This window comes from Ursus arctos, unplaced genomic scaffold (genome assembly GCF_023065955.2).
Source record: "Ursus arctos isolate Adak ecotype North America unplaced genomic scaffold, UrsArc2.0 scaffold_20, whole genome shotgun sequence".
Classification (NCBI taxonomy): Eukaryota; Metazoa; Chordata; class Mammalia; order Carnivora; family Ursidae; genus Ursus; species Ursus arctos.
Genome location: NW_026622875.1, coordinates 6,974,172 through 6,991,480, shown reverse-complemented (window position 1 = coordinate 6,991,480; position 17,309 = coordinate 6,974,172). Strand labels below are relative to the sequence as shown.

General features: G+C 37.4%; 1 protein-coding gene across 1 annotated transcript in view; it reads left to right on the top strand.

Annotated features, from left to right (window-relative positions):
- GFM1 (G elongation factor mitochondrial 1) overlaps positions 1–10,559 on the top strand; it is a 42,555-nt gene extending 31,996 nt beyond the window's left edge. The window contains exons 14-18 of the mRNA XM_026497374.4: positions 781–943; positions 2,983–3,127; positions 8,500–8,660; positions 9,321–9,374; positions 9,521–10,559. Of these exons, the coding sequence (XP_026353159.1) occupies positions 781–943; positions 2,983–3,127; positions 8,500–8,660; positions 9,321–9,374; positions 9,521–9,652 (655 nt within the window). The 3' untranslated portion in view covers positions 9,653–10,559. The remainder of the gene's footprint in view (positions 1–780; positions 944–2,982; positions 3,128–8,499; positions 8,661–9,320; positions 9,375–9,520) is intronic.
- Positions 10,560–17,309: the final 6,750 nt, after the last annotated feature.

The window sequence follows — 17,309 nt, the reverse complement described above, 5'->3', positions numbered from 1 at the left end:
AGTTTTGAAAGCAGCTGGCCTCTTTCATCTTGAGGTCTTGAAGGAGGTTTCAGTTTAAAGGAAGAAATGCTTTGCAGGCAGTAGATACTCATGAAATGTTTTTTTTCAGGGAAATAGTGTATGTTTACAAATGCTTAATACGTACATAAAGTGCTTATTCTGTTTATTTGCCATTAGTGGTTGGAAGTAAACACTGACCTGTCTGTATATGTGTCTATTTAAGTGACTGACTTACGTTAGTCATCATTCTGCCATTACTCTTTTCAGGTATTAATCCACCTGAAACTCCCTTCCCTTGTATTACATCACTCCATCAAGTCCCAGTAGTAAACTCAGGTAGGAACTCTCTGCATAAATTAACTGCAGAGCTCCTATTTTCAAGTAACTGTCTTTAGTTGTAGAGATTTAAGAAGACAACACTGTGTCCCAGGGAAGGGAGACATTCCAAAAGAAGAGGGCGAGCTCTTTGGAATGTAGGTTACTAGAGCAAGAACCTTAGACTGACTTTCAACACTTCTACTTTTCTACTTGTGAAGTAAAGAATTGACAGAATTAAAACCGTGGATTACTTTGGGGTTGTACCTCACCCTCACCTCCAAGTAGAAACCTGAAAGAAAGAATTACCTTTTAAATAAATTTTATAATTTTATGGCAAGGTATTCAAAGGAGCAAGTGAAAATGGTGAAATGTGGTTTTTCATTTAAATCAGTGAGAATTATTTCACTTTGGTAATTAACATAATGCTGTGTTGATTTTTCCCCCTTCCTAAATCACTTTCAGGTTTGAATTTACACATAAAAAACAATCGGGTGGTGCAGGCCAGTTTGGAAAAGTGATAGGTGTACTGGAGCCCCTGGACCCAGAGAACTACACTAAATTGGAGTTTTCAGATGAAACATTCGGGGCAAATGTTCCAAAGCAGTTTGTGCCTGCAGTAGAAAAGGTAACAACAAAAATAACTTTATTACTTTTTTTTTTCAAACAGTTTATTTAGGTATCAAATCATATTTCTTTTTTTTTTTTTAAGTTTTATTTATCTAAGTAGTCTCTACACCCAACGTGGGACTCGAACTCACGACCCCAAGATCAAGAGTCACATTCTCTTCTGACTGAGCCAGCTAGGTGCCTCTCAAATCCTATTTTTGTTGCATTGTCTTCCATGGTTCATTTTAGTTACAGTCCTTTTTCTTTATCTGATTGTCAAGCTTTCCATATGATTTAGAATCTTCAATTCATTATATTGAAGAGCTATAAATACATGCTGTGATAATGAGGGGGAACTCATTCTGGTTTTTTGTTTTCTTTATTTTTTCGAAAACAAAGCAGTAGTTCTTTCTCTAAGAGGGCTTATTTGCTTTCTCATAGTCCAACCGTCTCAAAATTATAGCCAGCTTTTAAAGACATGCACTTAGCAAATATTTATTAAGCATTTTTCATCTGTAAAGCACTCTTCTAGGGGGCAGAGGGAGAGAGAGAGAGAATCTTAAGCAGGCTCTGTGCCCAGTGCAGAGCCTGATAGAGGGCTTGATCTCACGACCCTGAGATCGTGACCTGAGCTGAAATCAAGAGTTGGATGCTTAACCAACTGAGCCACTCAGGTACCCCTCATTCTGTTTCTTAATCATAGTTATTCTCTTTCTTTTGATAAATTGAATCTACTTTGTAAATTGCAATCAACAATTAAAATTTATAGCAGTCGTTAGGGATTTATGAAAGTTTTAAGTTTACTGTTGTAGTGGCATAATCATTCGTTAAGATTCCCAACATCTGATTTCTCCTATCATCTTTGCTACTGATTAATGTGCTTTTTGGTAAATCATGGTGTTCAGAGCCAGTTTCTTCATTTGTAAACTGAGAGTAAATAAAAAATTTAAGCCTGAACCTCACCAACTTGAGGATCAGATAATACTCTGTGACATTTTTTTGTAAATTGTGAAGTGCTTTGCACGTGTAAGAGGTTAGTGTTTTGTTTGCTTCCTAGGTCACTGGCTTTAAGACTGTGGCTTTAAAACTTCAGCAGTCTGTTCTCATACATTGAGATTTTAGGTTTTCATTTACCCTTTTAACTTAGAAATCGTTACTAATAGATTATAATTTTCATTTGAGTGGTGGTAGCATTTTTTTGTGTTTTAGTGATTTCGTTCATTATACTTTGTTTCAAGACAGTATTGTGTCCCTGTCATACTTTTAAGTTCCGTTCTCCAAGATTAATGTAGGTGAAGGAGAGCTTATATTTTTTTCAACATACAGAGTTTGTAGTTTTGCGGTGTCAGAAATATATTGTACTATATCTGCAGCAGTGGGATTGTTTGCCAAGAAAAACTAACTCGAATTGTGGGAGCTCTACGAATGTTGAAGGGACTGAAAAAGAATTGCGAACGTATCAAGTTGTACTTTTAAAATATGTTTAGTTTATTGTGTATCAGTCATACTTCAGTGAAGCTGTTTTTTTAAAAAAAGAACCGCATTAGGAAAAGTGACCTGACTTTTGAATTCCAGTTCTTACTGACGTGTATAACACCAAAGCCGTAATGTAGTCATCTGCCAACGAGGCACAGCAGCGATGGGTGTATAGTGGGAGCTCAAGGCGCAGCCGTTGGGTCAGTGCCAGGTTTGATGGAGGTGCTCTGACTTGCCTTTCCTCTCTTTCCTCCTTATAAAATTAAGAGCAGGCTGTCTGTATAATGGGTTATAAGAGGTAAGTCGTTCCTGAAGATGTGAAGTGTTAGCACCATCGGCATCACTTTCAAACCAGCTCACGCCTTTAAGTGATGTGCTTTTCCAAGGGATCGTTCGTCTGGATGCCACAATAATAAAACTTAGTTAAGCTGCTGAACTTTTTAAAAACTTCTTTTCTGAGGGGTGAAATGTAGTATTCATAAAAACGCTTCACTTCTGAGCAGTAAAATGTGTGAGTATTCTTGGTAATTCGCGTGCAGGAGAAACCCACTGACTCCGGAGGTTGTGCTCATTCGTTAACAGGGGTTTTTGGATGCCTGCGAGAAAGGCCCTCTCTCTGGCCACAAGCTGTCCGGGCTCCGGTTTGTCCTGCAGGATGGGGCGCACCACATGGTTGATTCCAATGAAATCTCTTTCATCCGCGCAGGAGAAGGTGCTCTTAAACAAGGTATTGTGTGTTCTGGCACTTTCTGCAACCCTGTGTCTGTTTTCCCTGATAGAGCATCAGAGACTCAGAACGCAATGCTGTGTTTTAGTCTTGTCCTCTTAGAGTACTAGGCAGCCCACCAAGAAACATGGCAGGTTCTGGGCAAATATTTATAGAATTGAAGTGAGGGTAGATTACTGTGTTCTCTTTCTAATGAAATTAAAAGCCTACCTTGTTCTCCTAAATTATCTAGTATTTTTCATATGCTTAAATTTATAGATGATCTGTAAGTTCTGTTTTTTTGCCACTTTAAAAAAATCAACTAGCATATGGTATATTATTAGCTTCAGAGATAGTTTAGTGAGTCATCAGTTGCATATAACACCCAGTGCTCACTCCATTATGTGCCCTCCTTAATGCCCATCACAGTTACCCCATCCCCTACCCACCACCCCTTCAGCAGCCCTCAAGTTTGTTACCTTAATTAAGTCTCTTATGGTTTACCTCCCTCTCTGATTTCACCTTATTTTATTCCCCCCCCTGCTCCTGTGTTCATCTGTTTTGTTTCTTAAAATCCACATGAGTGAAATCATGATATTTGACTTTCTCTGACTTTCACTTACCGTAATAACCTCAAGATTTCATTCTTTTTGATGGCTGACTCATATTCCATTGTGTGTGTGATATGTGTGTGTGTATGCATGCCACATCTTTATCCATTCGTCTGTCTAAGGACATCTGGGCTCTTTCCATATTTTGGCTTTGTGTGTTTTGTTTTGTTTTTTAAAGGTTTTATGTATTTATTTGACAGAGAGGGCAGCGAGAGAGGGAACACAAGCAGGGAGAGTGTGAGAGGGAGAAGCGGGCTTCCCGCTGAGCAGGGAACCCGATGCAGGGCTCGATCCCTGAACGCTGGGATCATGACCTGAGCCGAAGGCAGGCTCAACGACTGAGCCACCCAGGTGCTCCATGGCTATTGTGTTTTTAATAAAGAAGATAGATGTGCTTGGAGTACTAAGAAATATTTAAAGAAACATTACAGTCATGTGCTGTTTTTAGTGACTTAATCAGATGTCAGGAAATCCATAAATTTGTAAGGAATTTTTGTAACGTGTGACATTGTAGGCTTTTAGGCATTTTGAGAATGACACCATATTTTGAAGGAGCTCAATAAACTTTATTTACAGCGCAGACCTCTTGCTAAACTGGTGGAATTTTCAACCTTTTCCACACAGAATAACCAGTGTATTAAAACCCTAATGAACCAGAAACCTAAACAATTGCAAGTATATTTGATTCATTGTTTTTAAAAGAGAAAAGCAAATAAACAGCAATTTGACATCAGGCTTATTCAACGAAGGAACTCGAAACTTGTATCCTGAACGCAGAAAATGTATTCCCTTTGTCATCTCTTCCATATTCATTATTAATAATGTCCATAAGTATCTTTACACAGGAGAATTATGTTAGGATTTACAAAACATTTCAGGAACATTTTTATCAAAGAGGGGGTCAAAATGGACAGTAAAAATTAGATAAATCATAATACTTTTTAAGCATTCTGTAAATCACGATTTTATCGATTGATTCTTAATGAATTTTGGACTTCGTGTTGTTTTTCTGTTTGCATGTCTGATCAGGTGTGGGGCAGTGGTTGGAAAAGGTTGCTCATTTCTTGACCAGGTTGCTAAGTCCTTATATTACTTAAACTAATGGCAACTGTTAGTAATTTGTGTTTTAGTTTCTCAGTTGTGAAAGGGAGAGAAAACCCTTCGTTTTCTCTATGCCACCTCTCTGTTAAAAATGCAGTTGAAATCTGTGATCTGGAAATCTTGTCATAATCCGAAGACTGTGTTAATAGGAAAAAGGGAAATTAAGTCACAAAGAAAATAAGATTTTCTTAGGCATGATTCACATTAAAACACCTGCCTCTTTTGCCATCTAGGGTGTTTACCACTTCAGTAAATCTTAAACTAGACAAACTAGTTGTAATCACTTTTGTACTTCTTTTAAAGCTTTATTGCAGTGGAATTGACAAAATTGTGAGATATTTTAGGTGTACACGTGATTATTTGATATATACATATTGTGATACTTTCTACAAGTACAGCTACATTAGAAATCACCGATTGTTCTATGCTGGTTCTTGACTGGAAATCAGTAGCTCTCCTGGAGATAGAGTTTACACAAAGCCCGATAATCTGTATGGTTGTCAGTTAGCAAAGAGCCTCATCATCGTTTTCATTGCTCCTGTAGGAAATATAATTAAATGTAGATGTATATGCCCGTAATTTACACATATGCACCCATGAAACAGTCTGTATATCTATGAATATTAAGTAAACAGATAAATATGCGCCATTTACTTTTAATTATTTAAGTGTACAGACATTAATTATGATTAACTGCCTGGTGGGTGTGCAAAGGAAAAGCACTAGATAGTAATTGAGATTTTTTTTTTTTTTTTTTGCCAGGTAAACATGTACAAATCAGGGTGCTAGCATGAAAGATGAATTACTTTGCTGTTTCTTCATCCGTTATTGAGTCACGCGTAATAGGAAGAAGTGTATAGGCTGAAAGGAACTTTTCTTAGTTCAGTAAGAAAATCAGCTTTTCATGCATAAACCTTATTGAATGCCATCTGAGAGTTTTGGGGTGAAAATGTCGATAAATGAGCCCCGTATCAGAATAGCTTAGACTTAATGAGCCGTTCTCTATTATCAAAATTGGAAGAAAAATAGTTCAGATTCTCATTTTTTCATTAAAAAAATGAAAACTGGAACTGTGTTGGGTCACAGTTTAAACGTCGTCCCTGATAGTTAATCAGTGATGTAACTAAAACTGAATCTAGAATTGAATGTTCTGTTTGGGCACGTTTCCCCTTACACATGTGACCATTGCCATCGTTTTCTGTGGCCAGGTTTTAGAGCACTGTGCTTGGTCTCCTCCAAAATCCCAAACTTGTAGCCACTCTCATAAGAGAGATAGAGACCTAGAAGTAAAGGTAGCTCATTTAACTTGACAGCACCCCTTCTTTGATCTCTGCCCCATTATGTGATGCGCTTGGAGATTAAATCCCAGCTCTGCTCCGTACTTGCTATGTGGAAATGCGCAAGTCCTAGGAACTTCCCCCAGGCTGCTTGGAGACTGTAATTCCATAACATTATATGAGAGCATATAAAATTAAATATATGAGTGTATTTGAAAACACTTGCACGTGCATACTTGGGCAGTGAATGCTCATCAGTCTTTCCTTCATATTACCTTTGACCTGGTACTGTGCCATGCCACCATTCCCTAGCTTCTTGGAGTGCTCATAATAACATTGATTGATCACTAATGTGCTGTGTATTATGCTGAGTACACGAATTATCATATCTTACGTTCACAGTGACCTTACAGTTGAGAAAATTAGGACTCAGAGTAGTTAATTGAATGGCTCAAGATTACACGATAGTGGTGGAGCTGAGAGTCAAACCCAGCCCAGAGTCCTAGCCCTTGAACACCACCTCATATGGCCTCTTCAACACCTGTCCTGGTGTTATCAACGGTATTCCTAGTGGGCTAGGAATAAAAATATTACCACCTCTTGTCACCACTTCAGGCTTAAAAGTTCTATGATGATGTTGGTATTTTTACCTGTGGTCTTAAAAAGCCATAGAGCACATGGATCTGCTTGAGGAAACATAGCTTTTGGGAGTGGGGGCCCTGTGACTGTTGAATACGGCAGGGTGAATTCATTCCAGAGTGTTGTCACAGCGGGTTAGAAGAAGGCATGAATAAGGACAAGATTCTTTGGAAGTGAGTCCAGAGGTGAATTTATGGAGAGAGAGGGAGTTGAAAGGAAGGGAGCAGGATGAGAGAATACGAAACTGAGAACTGGGCTGAACATCCTCAGCAGCTAAGTGGTGGGCAGTGTATACCTGGCCCTTTCTTCCCTTTAAAATATGACCCTTTCACGGTCTAGCTCTTCTGTACCACTGACTGACGGTAAACACTAGGTACTGTGTACTGAAAATATGCTCACGTCTGTCTTTCTGGGTGTCGCCTTCTGCATTGATTGCATTTATTTAGAGCCAGGGAAGCTCTGCTGTTGTGATAACCCAAGACGTTACAAGAAATAGAGCTGTTTCTACAGTCCCGAATCGTTAGTCTGCTGCGTTAGACGTCTGTGCAGGGTTCTTTGGGGCTTAGCTGAGGAAGCTTAGGAGTCTGCCACGTTTAGTTATTTCTCTTTGTAGAATAAAATTCACTGATTAGGACTAATTAGTCAAAGGTAAGTCTGAGCTATGATTTGAATTAGAAAATTTTTCAAAGAAATCCAAGCGTATTAAATTGCTGTTCTTAAAATTATTCCACTTAAGCTAATAGTGTCTTTAGGAGAAGTGCTTTAATAACATGCAAGAATGATTGCCGATTAATTTATTATAAAGAAATTGATGCCTGGAAAGCTATGATTATCTTAAAACAGAATATTTTTTCATCTTTTCTGTGTTTTGCTTAAAGTCTTTATTTAGAAATAATTCATTCAGTCTGAGGCTGAAGTATTATTTCACACTGTCATAACATACAAATTAAATATGAATGTTTGAAATGTAACTATATTCTCTCCACATTGTTAAACATAACCCTCAGTCAGCATTTGTCACAATAAGAAGTGTTCTGATTATGTAGTAAGGTGGATAAAAATAAGCTTGGACACACACATTTTAGTGCTTAAATGTCTCTTCACATCCAGTGTCTTTATTTTGTAGGTGAAGAAACTTGACGGCTGGACACCTTTTGTTTTTCTAAAAGGCATATATAACTTGTTAGAGTCAGAGCAGAAACCAGAAACTTGGTCTTCTGATTCTCAATAACATGTTGAAATTGTTTAATCTAGAAAAGGAAAGACAGAACTCAGGTGTGACTTGATTTTTGTCTCCAAATATATGATAAAAATTATTCTCTTATTGTTAAAAATAACTATCTTCTAGGGACCAACCAGAAAGAATTGGTTTACCTGGTCAAAGACTTAACAGTGAGTGTCTTTACTCCTGAAAGTATTCAGAAAGAATAAGTAACCCTCAACCGGATAATTTAGGTGGTAAAGGAGTTGATTGAATGTTGTTTGAAGGCCCGTTTTATATTCTCTGCAGCTTAGTAATGTTTAAGGATAAAAATTAGTAATAGAAATATTAATACTGTAATCAAGTGTTGTCTTATTGGAATTTACACTTAGGAGAGTGACTATTACGCTTCTAGAAAAAAAGAGTCCAGATCAAATATTTTAACCTCATCACTCATGTGTGTGCCTTTGGAGAGCACTCTCCCTTTTGTATATCTGGGTAGGGAAGAGTTCCCATTTGTTTAAAGATTAATAAACTAATTTGTGTCTTTTTTTCTTAACCCAGCTTTGGCAAATGTAACATTATGTATTCTTGAACCTATTATGTCTGTGGAAGTTATAGCCCCAAATGAATTCCATGGACCTGTGATTGCGGGGATTAACCGGCGCCATGGGGTAATCACAGGGCAAGATGGGATTGAGGACTATTTTACAGTGTATGCAGATGTAAGTACTATTGGTCACTGACAGTCTTGCTTTTAGTAACCTTTCTATAATTTGCTGTTTAGAGCAACTCTTAAATGCAAAAGCTAAAAATAAGATTTATGTGGGCCTTTATGAATATGTCATTTTCTTAGATGTATAAAAGTTATCTTTCTCATAAGTTTCATTTGTATAGCCTCTTTATCATGTTATCTCTGATTTACTAGAGAATATTGAGTTCCATTGCCAGTACTTTACTTAAATCTCATGGGAGAAAGTGTATATCACATTACATAAGGCCTCTTAGAAGACACTACTGTCAGCATATTACTGAGGGGTCCAGAGGAAATTGTATTAGCATTTTCACAGAAGAAACACTTCTCCATCTTTGAGCTGCAGCCAGAGTGTGGAGTGGGTATGAGCGGGGAAGGCTGTCAGTGGTGTCCACCCTGTGAAACAGAAAGATTGGGTTTCTAGTTGTGACTGTCACATTAAATTCTTTTTAAATAAGATTTTTACTTTCAGTAAAACAAAAATATACATCTCTGGCTTTTAATTCTTTTAAATCAAGAGTGGTTAGTAGAAACCTAAGTTTAAAGGAATTAAATGCCTAAGGCTTTCCTGTACTTTTCTCAAATACTTTGCAATAAGTAATACTAAGATATCTACTGTGTTTGTTTTCAGGTCCCTCTAAACGATATGTTCGGTTATTCCACAGAGCTTAGGTCATGCACAGAGGTAAGCAGGTGTTTAAACTTTCCTCAAGTGCTCTTTAAGAAACCACCCTACACAGTGCTCAGGTGTGTGAAATCCTGTCTTTGCATGACTTTTCCTTGGTAGATGTACCAAACAAACAAAGTCTCTGTTGTTTTTTAACTCCTTAGGGAAAGGGAGAATACACAATGGAGTACTGCAGATACCAGCCCTGTTCACCATCTACGCAAGAAGACCTCATCAATAAGTACTTAGAAGCTACAGGTCAACTTCCCGTAAAAAAAGGAAAAGCCAAGAACTAACTTTCCTCACTTTAAGTTGACTAGCTGTAACTGACTCTGCAAGATCTATATACTTCAGTGGATATTGGGGAAATGAATCAGGCCGAAACAAATTGTAGAAGCCCTTCCTGTTATGTTCAGGAGCTTCTGATATAGTCAAAGGTAATTATACGTATATCCCAACTCTGTGGATTGGTCTTACAGTTCATTGAAAAACCTCAAACAAAATACGATTGTTACTGAAATATATTTAATATCTAAGGAAGAAGAGACTGATTTCAGTTATACTTCTAAGCTTAGAATGGTATGTAAACTTCCTTTCCGAATTTTTTATGCTAAGAATTTTCAACATATAGAAAGACCGAAAAAGACAGTACAGAGAACAGGCCTATACCTTCCATCTAGACTCAATAATGAACAATCTTGTTAACAGTTTGTTCATCACATAATAATTTATTTTGTCATCTTTGCTTTATCTGTTTGTCTATGTCTCATACCTCTATATTTAAATTTTTTTTAATTATTGTTTTGCTAAACAGTAATTTGAAAGTGAATGGCTTATATCCTGACACTTGGGAGTGTCCTCTTTTAATGAGCAGGCTTTTGTGGAGGCAGCTGTGCTCGCCACTATACCACTAACGCACACTTGAACAAGAGTTTTTTAAGAGTGGATTTCATATGTTCTTAATAGAGAGCATTTTTCAGATGCTTCATTGGGATATTACAATGGCTAGTAAATTTCTAGCTGTTTTATATATAGGTGATTGCTTCAGTTTGTGGCTTCTGCAAATTTGTAAATGCCTATTTTTGTGTTAGTTTCTTGTGGACATTTTAAAATGAAAAGCAGACCCTTGCAGATTGCTGTTCTTACCTATGTTCATTTTAATGTTTCTGCAACTCTGAATAATAAAATATAATTTACATAGTTGCTGCCTGGTCAGTTTCATTCACCTGGTAAACGCTAGTTGAATTTGAGTCTGTTGGAATTTATCGTATATTGCATTCATTGACATTGTGAAAGAATAGATGTTAAGTGTTTGTTTCTAGAATAGGTTGGACTTTCCCGGACAGTTCTACCATGTTGTTTAGGGTTACTTCACCCAAAATCATCTGATGGGACAGGCATTTCCTGGTCCTTTCTCTTAGTGGATAATAGAAATAAAATAATGGTCTTAAATTCCTTTCTTTTTCTTGATTTACAGATTTGGCTTTATAACTTAAGGTTTCTACAAAAAGATCTTTTAAAGTATTGAGCATGTTTTCAAAGCATCTGCTAAATGCTTTAAGTGCACTTAATTTAGTTTTCACAGCCCTATGAAAGTGGGTACTGTTACTATTGTCTATTTTGTAATAGAAGAAGCAAAAGCACGGAGAAGGTAAATAACTTGTCCAACACCACACAGCTTGCTCAATTTTCAAGTTGATAATTGGTTGTATTCATGAAACCGAGTGCATTTTCCCCATGAATATGTCTGTTGCTGTAGCACCATTAGGCCTGAATAGTATTGGCTTTGGCATTTCATCAACATCTCATGCTGTTGACAGTGACTTTGAAAATTGTTCCTGTTGAGGAAATACCTTCCTGGAATTTAGTAGTTTCTTTGGGCTATTATACCAACTGTTAGGAATATTGAAACTAAGGTAAGTTTTGATGTGTTTTTAACTTGTTTAACATTCTGCTTATAAAGATAGAGCATCAGAAAAAAACCTAGATATTTAATCCAACACCAGCATTTCATAGGCAAAAACACAAGCCTGACTGGTGGGAGTAACAAGAGTAGGGTGACCGCGCAGAATCTACAACCCACAGCACGTCCGTCCTAGGTATTAGTTTGGCTCTGGGAGACCCAGCACTTAGCTAAAGCTGTTAATGTGCACGTCAGAAAAACCAGATGCGGTTCTTCCTGTCGTCTTGTTATCTGTCCTAAGAGCTTGGCTTCGATCAGTAAGAATCCTCTCTGTGGTCTTCACCGTCTGGACGGTACACTTGCAGGTGTGCACCTTGATGGCCAAATAGACCGGGGTTCCAAGACCCGCAGTCACAAGCAGCCCGCTCTGGCCATGCCAGTTCTCGGGGGAGCTTGTCATGAAAGGTCCTAGCCCGTAAGGGGCCTTCGTCATGTCTTCCTTCCTTGCTTGTTAGCGTCAGAAAGTCCCATTCTAGTAGTGTCTGGCTGCTGTCACAGCTAGCGGATCTGTTCATTTTTGTGGGAGACTGAGGACACCGTTTTCACCACCCCATCCTTACTGCCTGTGCAGCAAAGTCCTCGCTTTCTTAGACAATCTTCGGGAGTAAACTTTTGTATGATAGGGGCCGCATCGTCTGCCCTCTCTCGGGTCATCTCTCGCGTCTTCGATAATGCCGTAAAAGGGCTTATTGGTTTGACTTGCTACTGGAATTAATAAGATCCTACTTGTCAGTGGCTGGAAGAGGGGTCCTTTAAATTGGCTATATTTGCAAGGAAAAATTACTTATGGAGAGCTCTCAATTGTCTGATCAGTATAATCACTAAACTTAGGGACTCCCCGAATGAGATGAAAAAAAAATTAGACCTAAGACATTAATGTCCACATCCAACATAAATTCCCTTTCCTAAAATCCAACCCCATCTGCCCATTTTAACTTTCCCTGGAAGACTTACAGAGAACACTCTGATCTCTAGGTTTAAAGTACACAGGTTACTCGGGCTAGTCATGTCCATGCTGAAAGCCAGAAAGTGAATTTAGCAGAAGCACCTGGGACCGGCAGCAGGGCTGGCCTTGCTGTAATCAGGCCCTTTCAGCTTCCGGAATTTCTGGGCGGTAGCTTCGTGGATGTATCCTAGACCCCACCACTGCAAAGCCATGTCTCCTGAACAGCAGCAGGTCTTTTGAATTAAAAAGCCTTTTTTCCTCCACTTTCAGAAGATCCCACCAAACTCAGGAATTAGGTTAATGCCTATTCCCAGTCCCACTCACAGAGACCTTGACTGGCTGTGAAGGTGAGTTCTTCCACCCCATGATTATACTAAGGTTATTCCGCCAAACAGGCCCGTGGAGAAACCCTCCCTTCACAGAGGAAAACAGGCGACCAAAATTTCTCCTGCCTTCTTCCAAATGAATCGGGAAGGCCAATATTCAGGCACTAATGGAAGCCAAGGTTAAATTGTGTACTCAGAAAAAAAAGACTTTTGTTAAAATGCTTGAATTGATACAGATTTTACAAAGGCATAAATCTTTTGATTCCTTTTTTAGTTGAAAATCTCCCTGATATAAAAAAAAAATAAGTTTTTGGAGTGCCTGGGTGGCACAGTTGGGTGTCTACTCTTGGTTTTGGCTCAGGTCATCATCTCAGCTTTGTGGGATCGAGCCCCATGTCAAGCCCTGCATTGCGAGGCTCTATCCTCAGCATGGAGTCTGCTTCTCTCTCCCTCTCCACCTCCCCCTTCTCATGTGCTCTCTCTCTAAAATAAATAAATCTTTAAAAAAAAAAAAGTAATTAAAAAGGCTGGTCCGGGAGTTCTGGGTGGCTCAGTTGGTTAAGCATCTGCCTTCAGCTCAGGTCGTGATCTCAGGGTCCTGGGATCAAGTCCCTCACCAGGCTCCTTGCTGAGCAAGGAGCCTGCTTTTCTGTCTGCCTGCCACTCTCCCCGCTTGTGCTCTCGCTCTCTGACAAATAAAAATCTTTTAAAAAAATAATAAAAAGGCAGGTCAATCTGTATTCAGGCTATAATCATTGGGGGGAATCGGAAACAACTTTGTCTTACAAATTGCTACAAATCCAGAGATGCAATTCTAGAAACCTTTCAAGCTCACCTTTTTTTTTTTTAAGTTTAAAATTTTGATTCCAGTATAGTTAATATGCAGTGTTATATTAGTTTCAGGTATACAATATAGTGATTCAACAATTCTATACATTACTCAGTGGTCGTTATGATAAGTGGACTCTCTTTTTAAGATTATTTATTTTAGCGAGAGAGCACAAGTTGGGGGAGGAACGGGGGGGGGGGGGGGAGAAGCAGACTCCTCACTGAGTGTGGAGCCTGACAAACGGCTAGATCTCACAACCCTGAAGTTATGACCTGAGCTGAAATCAAGAGTCAGTCATTTAGTTGGACTGAGCCACCCAGGTGCCCCATAAGTGTACTCTTAATTCCCTTCACATATTTCACCCATCTTCCCACCTACCTCCCCTCTGGTAACCACCTGTTTTTTTACTATAGTTTTTTTTTTTTTTTGGTTTGTCTTTTTTTTTTTTTTCCTTTGTTTTGTTTCCATATATGAGTGAAATCATATGGTATTTGTCTTTCTCTGACTGATTTCACGTAGCATAATACACTCTAGCTCCATCCATGTTGTTGCAAATGTTAGATTTCTTTTTTTGTGGCTAAATAATATTCCATTGTATATGTATATCACATCTTCTTTATCCATTCTTCTATGGCTGGACACTTGGGCTGCTTCCATCATTTGGCTGTTGTAAATACTGCTGCAATGAACACAGGGGTGCATGATGATGAGTGATGTTGAGCATATTTTCATGTGTCCGTTGCCCATCTGGATGTCTTTTTTGGAGAGATGTCTGTTCATGTCTTCTGCCCATTTTTAACTGGATTATTTGGCTTTTGGGTGTTGAGTTGTAGCAGTTCTTTATGTATTTGGATACTAATCCTTTACCAGGTATGTCATTTGCAAATGTCTTCTCCCATTCAGTAGGTTGTCTTTTATGTTTTGTTGATTGTTTCCTTTGCTGTGTAGAAGCTTTTTATTTTGATAAGAGTTCCAGTAGTTTATTTTTGGTTTTATTTCCCCTGAGATAGAATTTTAAAAAGGGAAAAGAGGCTTTTTTGAAATGCAGACTGCTAAAAGGGCTGTTATACCCAGACTAGCACCTCTGATAAGAAGCCAGTATGTTCCAAAAACTGCACCTTGGAGAAAACTCGGATTCTTTCTCTATGTCTTTTCTACCCCCATCTTCTCTGGGACCTGTGAGCCATTCTTTGAAATATAAACTTAAAGAAGTTTCTCATCAGAAAAACAAAACAGAGTGTTTGGAAATCAGGCCTATAATGTTCTCACCACATATATTAGTAAAAATAAAAGCTATAAGATTTTTGTTTGTATCTGTATGTTTGTGTGTCTATCTATCTGTCTTGCTAAAATTAGTTTGTAAAAGAGCTCTATTTATTTGGTTTGAAGGCAAGCGCTTGTAAGGATTGGGCATTCTAAAACTCTTAGAAACTAACCCAAATGTTTTTCAAGTTCACATGATCTGAAAAAATATTCTGTATTGAAGCTAATTTAAGGTTGTTGGTTTAAAATAGACATGTTTTTAACATTACCAGCATTAAAATTAAAAATTTTATTCTGTTTGGGTTTACTTAGAGTCAGATAAGTTGATGTTATCTCTGTTACCAAATGTTTAAAAAAATAATCACCATTACTTGGGAGGATGACTGACTTTGCCATCTCTTGAAGTTTTTATGGGTAACTTAAGCATACTTGTTAAGAACAAGTAAATTGAATAGATGTAAGTAAGAAAAAAAATTTTAGGTGAATTTTTTTTTTAAGATTTTATTTATTAATTTGACAGAAACAGCCAGCAAGAGAGGGAACACAAGCCAGCGAGAGAGGGAACACAAGCAGGGGAAGAAGCAGGCTTCCAGCGGAGGAGCCTGATGTGGGGCTCGATCCCAGACGCTGGGATCACGCCCTGAGCCAAAGGCAGACGCTTAACGACTGTGCCACCCAGGCGCCCCTTTAGGTGAACTTTTTAAATAGTTTCCCCTAGATCTTTTTGGTAACCTTGAAGCTTTGAAGTTTTGCTACGTTTAAGTGCTAAATTATGTTGAATTCATTGAATGTCTAGGTCATTTCCAAATAAGACAAAATAAACATTAATTACTAAACATAAGTTTATCTACTTTTGGTTTCCTTATTACAGAGAAACTAAAAATCAATTTGGGACTGTTAGTAAACATGTTTTGTGCTTTATTAAAAGATTATACTATGAAGAAACTCATGTTCCTAGAAATTATAAAATGCATTCATAAATGCGCCAATGTAAAAATTGCTGATGTACCAGGCAATTCATAATTGCTTCCTACTTAGTTTTCCCTAGAAATTAAGTTTTCTGAGGGTGAGGAATTCTAATATATGGTATTAAATGTACTAGAAATAAGAGAAACAACTCTGTATGCAAGGAGAGTAAGATGTTTTTGGTAAGAAAAAGTATGAGATATAAAAAATACATTTTTGTTGAGGGAAAAGAAAACAATTTTGTTCTAAAGTGAGCCTAATTATTTGAAGAGGGAAAACTTAGGACAAAATCTGAGTGTAAAACAGTTGTAGAAGGTTTCTAGCAAAGGGGCCTTTGGAAAGGAATTTTATTTGTATTGATTACTGTCTAAGATTAAATTTATTTAAGAATGAGTTTTATCAAAAGTACACTGGTACAAAATTAGAATTTTTTTCTCTCTGTTAAAAGGAAAAGATTTTCTTAGATTATTGATTTACTTTTTATAAGAGTTTGTTAAAGTTTTTCTTTATCTTTCATGTAATCTGCCTGGAAACACAAAGATTCTATGTTTTGTCTGTTGGGTCTTTACCAAAAAAGCCTGAGCCTTCTTGCTCACAACTATATAACCTTCTGTACTTGCTTTTGAAATCTTTCATCACTATGGTTAAATATAGGTAAGTATTGTTTCGGAATGATCTGTGAGCCTATTTAATCAACTGTTCAAACCTTTTGATATTTTTTGAGAAACTTGTCAAAGTCTAAAATGAAATCTTTTAATCACACTCTTAAGTGAAATATTCCAGAGGCCCGATGGAACATTTCAAAAGTTTTGTTCTCCTTATACAAACAGAGGTATATTACACTAATTAGGCTTATTATGTTCAATTACATGGGAAGCATTGTCAATAAGTGATATTAAACCCTCTTAAATTATATTTGTGTAGTTATTAAAATAAGTGTTTAAAAAGTGTTACGTGTCACAGAAAACCAAAGTTACTTGTCCACTGCCTTATCATTCATTCTAATCAGCTGTTTCACCGTGGCCATTTTTAAGTCTTTTATCATTTACAGACACATATACTTCTACTCAGATGCTTTCACAAAAGCTTCCCTGCATATGTGTTTCATCTTCAGTGAGACTCCTGGAAGGAACTCTGAGTACGTTTCTTTTGATGACCTTGATTATAAAACTGAACTGGGTAAGAATTTCCGGGAACTAGTGGAAACTAAACTAGATTCAAGCAGAAAAGAATAACATGGGACTGAGTGAACTGAAGAGGATGATTATAATTTCTATGACCTTTCTGTTGGAACCATTAATGATTTTTTAAAATATTTTGTTTTCAGATTTAAGGGAAAGTTTTTCTCTTATACTATGACTTACAACAATTTGATAAATATTTTGGTTTGTTCACAAAGGTACATTTTATCTTTTTTTCCCTAGCTTGATCTTTCCAGAACTCCTAAACTTTCAGTGAGTATTCTTACAATTTCATAACAGTTTTCTATTTGCATAAGTTCAGTAAAAATTTGTTCTCCTTGTAACAGGACACAACTGGAAACACTGATTATATTACCATGGTTTTCACTGGAATGTTGTATTTGAGGGAGACATGCATAGACTCATGCCCACTCAGCTTTAAGGTTGACTTTATTGGAACCAATAAAGCTCCTTGGAGA